This window comes from Bactrocera tryoni, chromosome 5 (assembly GCF_016617805.1).
Source record: "Bactrocera tryoni isolate S06 chromosome 5, CSIRO_BtryS06_freeze2, whole genome shotgun sequence".
Classification (NCBI taxonomy): domain Eukaryota; kingdom Metazoa; phylum Arthropoda; class Insecta; order Diptera; family Tephritidae; genus Bactrocera; species Bactrocera tryoni.
This window is the reverse complement of record NC_052503.1, coordinates 13,999,388-14,005,625: the sequence shown is the minus strand read 5'-3', so window position 1 is coordinate 14,005,625 and position 6,238 is coordinate 13,999,388. Positions and strand designations below refer to the sequence as shown.

The 6,238-nt window shown below is 37.3% G+C and overlaps 1 protein-coding gene across 1 annotated transcript; it reads right to left on the bottom strand.

Annotated features, from left to right (window-relative positions):
- Positions 1-314: 314 nt before the first annotated feature.
- On the bottom strand, positions 315-6,011 carry LOC120777410 (probable cytochrome P450 28d1). Its single transcript, XM_040108709.1, has 8 exons — positions 5,674-6,011; positions 5,482-5,620; positions 5,308-5,415; positions 3,277-3,381; positions 2,811-3,221; positions 2,619-2,742; positions 2,280-2,549; positions 315-1,364 (listed from the first exon to the last, which is right to left on the bottom strand). Exons 1-8 carry the CDS (start codon positions 5,868-5,870, stop codon positions 1,192-1,194), a joined length of 1,527 nt encoding a protein of 508 aa, XP_039964643.1. The 5' UTR covers positions 5,871-6,011; the 3' UTR covers positions 315-1,191.
- Positions 6,012-6,238: the final 227 nt, after the last annotated feature.

Below are 6,238 nucleotides of genomic sequence, written 5' to 3'. Positions count from 1 at the left end.
TTGCGCAGAGTAGAGCGTAAGAGGTCTAGTGAATTACTTGCTCTATACAATGTCCTTTTGACACTCACGCGGTGACGCTAAAGATTTCGGCGGACACAACTTGCCAAAGTTATATGTGGGAATATGGGGTAAAAACATCGAGCCACTTTATGCACTGTCCAGCGTTTGTCTTCTACAAATCTGTCAATTAGCTGCCCCAACGGACAGGCGTCTCTAGTAGTATAAGTGAGACTATTCGTAGCCTCACATATATAGCCCGAACACCTAACCGAACTTACTAACACAAGTGTTGACAATTATTAAAGGCAAAATAGTACCGATATCATAAATTTTCCGTATTTATTTTGAAATAGAAGTAGTATATATGGATATATTTCTCAAAACTTATGATAAGTGGAATTTAATTATTATTATTTTTGCTCGAAAACTCTTTCTAAAAAAATGTGGAGTACAATTCAAACCATAAAACTTCACGTCGTATTTTTTCCCTTTTTCCAACTTTACCAGCTTAAGCCAGCATATTAAGTTTACGCTACTTATTTGTTCGATTCGCCACTCTCCATGTTTTAGATAATCGGTACAACAACTAAAGTAACCTCCAAACCCTTTAAATTATTTTTAACAGTTTTGTCAAACGGTTAATTGAACGGAAAATGCCTTAATTAAACTCTATTTACAAGTGTCATTCATGTTAAGCTCAACATTTTTTACTTGTACTTAACATTTTCATTGTCCTCCATTGCTGTGTCATTCGCGCTAACAATTGCAAAGCAATATTGTGAAAAAGAGTATTATATAATGCACATTTTATCAGACATCTTGTGTTTGCATCGGCTGTTTGAGCCCACACATTGCCATGTTGCCAATTATAGCTGTCCAGCCGCCAGTCTGTCTGCTGTGGCGCGTGCGGTGTGTGTCGAGCGCCGGCTGCTTGGCTCCACTTAATATGACAGCAATTAATACGCAGTCATTTTCATAGCAATTGTCATTATGTTAACTGACAAATAAGTGTCCACTTGGCAAAACTAGTGCCTTTGAGGGTTAAGGGACGCGAGTTAGTGAAGGTTAGATAGCAGAGGGAGAAAAGCTGAAAGCTCGTAGTTTACAATAGTTATGAGAAGAAATCTTATTTATATACAATTATGAATATGTACGTGTACTTAAATATAGTTAGTAGTTCTCAACACATATTTATTTCGAGTCAATGGATTCAAAATCGAGCCAAACTCCACCTTCCAAGCTGCCAAAAAAGCTATCTTTAGTTAAGGTATTGTCCGTACGGGTTTTAGGATTGGGCTTGATGACGAAATTTCTCACGATCTCGGCAATTGCTGCTTTGCTTTGCGTGTGCGCAAATCTCATGCCTGCAATAGAAAAGAGAAAAAAAATAAAATTATTTAAAAATAATTCCGACACAGGGTCCAAGATATGAGAAATCAGCATGGTATGCAAAAATATGTGTTAATTGTTTTGAAGCGGCTCGAGTTCTCTCTCAAATGCTGGCTTAGAACTGATTATGATTTAGACTTCTCTCTTTCTCTTTATCACTTACGCTCTTTATAATTATTATTTCTGATTTTTTTAGTATATGGTCCAAGAGATCGGGAACTTTGCAATAGGGTTTGAAAACATTTGCTTTACATATTTTGGGGAGTCCTCACTGCTCTCTCACGGTGATCGATTTGAGAGCTGGTTGTGACATAAGTTGCTCTCTTTCATTTTTTCTCTTCCTCGATAAATTGCTAATTATTAAACAAGTGGACTAGTATATAGAATATACTCAGTCTCCAGTCTTTGTTTTCTCCAGTCTGTTTACAACAATTAAAAATCGTTTGAAGTTGTCATTTCGAAAACTGACTGCTGCTAACAGAGTTTATGGTAGTGTTACTGAGATCTAAGATATTTGTGTAAAAAGTAGGTATGCAAATGTGGGACGAAAAGTTGGCAACATAAAAATCTTCCACAGTTTTTCCAAAGTAAAGTTTCATAAAGCTCTCTCTCTTTCTCTTACTCTCGAAACAACTCTTTAGGTGACTGGCCATGTCAAACCGAAGCTGGTGGCGACTATTCGTCTGATCACGAGTTCATACACGTCAGAAACAATAACTATAATTATAGAGAACTGTTTTAAGGCTAGCAAAGTAAGACGGTTTGAGTTTAGTATTCAAAAAGAAAGTGTTATAAAAGAAGTTAGAGTTCCGGAAACCGTATGACCTGCCACTTACCGTACTCATATAATATTCTGTATATACAATTTCTCCACAAGCATTACCACTTACCTAGACACACACGTGGTCCATCACCGAACGCCAAGAACACGCCCCTATCGCGAAAACTTTTTAAGCCACCATTTTCGGGTAGAAAACGCTCTGGTTTAAATAACTCTGGTTCCTCGTAGATGCTTTCATCGTGATGTATGGAGTGTGCTGGTATCAAAATGACGTCATTTTTTTCCACTTTCAAAATACTGCCGTCTTTATTAACCAGCTCACAAGAGTTCGTGCACAGCTTTTTGTTAAAGAGTATCGGCGAAAATATTCTTAAGGCCTCTATATAAGTATATTAGCTATTTAATATATGTACTATATATATACATATGTACTATATTATATACAAACCGTGTAAGCAAGCATCTAAGTATGGCAAATCCGAGAGCACTTCGAAGCTCAAGTTGCCATCTGCATCCAGATTCTGCGCAATTTCTTGGCGTAATTGACGCTGTTTGTCTTCGTAGCGTGCGAGCTGCAAGAGCGTAATCGATCATTATCTTCGTGTTATTCAGAAATCACATACACCTGTAAAGTTCTTACCAGCAGCAAACAATGTGTTATAGCCGTTGTTGTTGTTAAAAAGCCATCAGTTATGTAGGTCATCACATGCGACGTTACCTCCGGCGTGGATATATTTCGTTTCCGCTGCAGTTGCAACATATAATTAATAAAATCGGCTTTTTCCACATCTTGCTTATGCCGCAAATCGATTGTTTTCTGCGTTATGCCGATGAAGAAATCTTCAACATCTTTGGGAAAGAAACGCATTTTGTAGAAACGATCCATCGCGGGGAAGAACCCGTTAAGCAGTTGATAAAATCGAAAAATATAGGTTTGACTGAATATTTTTTTCGTATTGGCATAAATTGGCGATGACTCGTTGCCGAAACTGTTTGCACGAATGCCCAAAACGCATTCGCTGACAACCTCGGATGTGTAGCGCAAGAAGAGCTGCGAAAAATACCGTTATATGGGTTGAATCTTTTTTTCATTTTTAATTTTTTACCTCTGTGGTGTCCAAACCTTCGGTGCCGCTAATCTTAGTTTGCTCTTTGATGTAGCGTATTAGACGTTGGCATACATCCAAGGTGATTGGATAGGCGGCTTTTATCTGAAAGTGTTAGATTAAAGTCTTGAAAAATTATAAAAACTTCACATGACAAAGTCAGGAAGTGATTGTCATTTTCCGTATTATAAGCGCTCTAATTTTGATTTATGAGGAAATGTTAACGGAAATTCATTTTCCAAATCTAACTGTATATGATATATAGTCATTGATTCTTTGTCGCACCACATATCTACATATCTGCCTTGGCAAATGAGGACCCAACTTCTTCTTAAGCCATCTCCTGAAGACAAATATTTGTTTTGAGCATATAAAATCGGCTTGAAATAGATCTACGCTTAACATTTTTGCACTTAGCTGGATACATGATACTGTAGCCCAAACGAATCTAAAGAAAATATGCTATTAAAAAAGCATTCAACACCAATGTTAAGTTTACACTTCTATAAGGCTACGAAACCTGGAATCTAGCAGCCTCTGACATTCGAAAGCTGCAAGTTTTCACTAACCGATGTCTTCGCAATATTTGCCGCATTTTCTGGCTCGGCACCGTCTTTAACACGAATTTATAGTCACGCACAAATAAAACACCCCCATGGGCCGTATTTCTCCAAAAAAAATGCGGTATGTTCTGAGACGAAATCCAGACGCAATCACCAGGAATGCTATCGACTGGGATTCACAAGGCAATCAATGGAAAATTCGATCTACTCTATCCTAAAGAAGGAATCTGGACATCGAAATATATATAGTAAAGTCCAAAAAAGTTGGAGTCAAATCAAGAGACTAGCGAAGTGGGATACTTGAACTACTCCGTCAGCTCTGTTGGAGCATTGAGTTCTGTCTGGTGCCGACGAGAAATATATTATACGAGTAACACAGTTATGATCCAGCCTCTACAGACAAAAGTGATTAAGTAATCTGTTCTTATTATACATATTGTTGTTTACTATACATATAAACCAAAACCAATTTCGATTAGTCAAAAATAAGGAAAGCTTTTCTAAAAATTTGAAGAAGTTTCTAGCAGCTAGAAAGAACTTTTAATCGGCATGACGGGTTGAGTTAATTAAACGTCTATATGCAAATAAGTCTTTCAGTTGTTAGTAAGGTTAGGTTAGCTGGAGCTTGGCCAGCACTAGCTCACCATCGGTACATGTGCTGTTGCAAAATCCTATTAGCCCAAGATCGACGCAAGTTGATCTCTTTGCCCGCAGAAAAGCTAGCCTCTCCCTAGTTGTGGGGGTTTTAATATTGCTCTATTGGCGTCCATACTGTAAGGCTGGGATTCTTACCAGACGCCGTCCGCAGAACCTGTACAGAAGAAGGTGAAGTGGAAACAACTCAATACTTCCTTCGTGACTGTCCTGCGTTTGGGAGGTTAAGACTTAAGCACTTAGGAGCGTATACCTAATATGGAAATTAGAAACACATGCAAATTAGGGTGCTAAGCGTTTTGCTAATTTAAAAAGTTCGAACACAGCAATTCTTCTTTTCTATGGCTTCACAAAGGACTACATATAGCACACCACGTGCGATATCTCTAGATTAGCCATCGAACCTAACTTAATCTCAGTTTTTGGGACGTGCTTTTCTACTCAAGAATCTGATTATTTGCCGGAACCGCCGATATCGCATCACTGTGCCCCAAAAACTGAAGGATCGAAATCAAGTTCATGTATGGAAAATATTCTTATAAGACTACAAGTCATCATGAAAGTGGGCAAAGATTAGATTATTTTCCAAAAGAGCGTTACAAAATCGGATGAAACTCTTCAGATCGAATCACGATATCACATAATTGCCATACAAACTGAACGATCAAAGAAATTTTTGGAATGACGCAACCGAAGTCAACGATTTTGTCTCGTTCAATAAAAATATACCAAAAAAAATTAACTGTGAAACTGTTTCAGGGAATCAATACCAAAAAATAGTTTAGAGAACAAAACCTCTCATTAAATAACTCACTCTATTTGGTGTCATAGCGGGTACGATTTCCATTCTACGCTCTTTCCATTTAGAGCCAGTTAATACAAATGGGTTATTAGCGAAAATAAAGTCACTCTTTTCGTCGACCTAAAGGGGATAGAACAAAAGTTTATACAAAAGTGCGTGAATAAATATTTAATGAGAAATACAAACTTTTTGTGAAATCTCATTATCGTGAAAATTTTGGAAATCCGTAACGAAAATTTTCTGTACCACAGCAGGATTCAGCACTAACAGTTTTGGAGTGCGCATCATTAAAACCCCGACAAAATTCTCGGCTTGTTTATAAGCTCTAGTGGAAGTATATTTTAATATATATATTTTTTCAATTAATTGCCAACTTACCTGTAAATATCATCGAAATCATAAGCTATATTCCGTTGATGCGAGAATGTGCTGGGAAATGAGCCCACAAACGTATAGGATTTCGCTTGTTTTATGCCACGCTTTTCCCAGTAATGGAGGTTCCATGTTAGAAACCCGTATATGAGTCCAGCTATAACACCTGCTAATGTCAAGGTTATCAAGCAAGTCTCAAGCATCGCTTTTGAGTGTAGACAGCGCGAAAATGTTACACAAATATTCAATAATTAATAGGCACACGAAGAGTTGCGGAAGTGTTATTGTCTAACGAGTCGAAGCACTCACTTGAGGGCCGCTTTATGTACTGAATTACAGCATTGCTATCAGTATGATATGAAGTTCAAATGTCTGAATTGCTGTCTCTTGAGGTCAAGCATTAAATAATATTAAATTATTCATAAATTTTTGACGTGATATAGAGGCGTATGCATTAGGGTAAGCATAAAGTTGGTTTGAGACAACTTTTGAAAACTTAGAAATATATTTGCTTAAAAATTTATTGTGAAAACTGGATATATGTATGTATGGATATGGTTTCATCAGTATA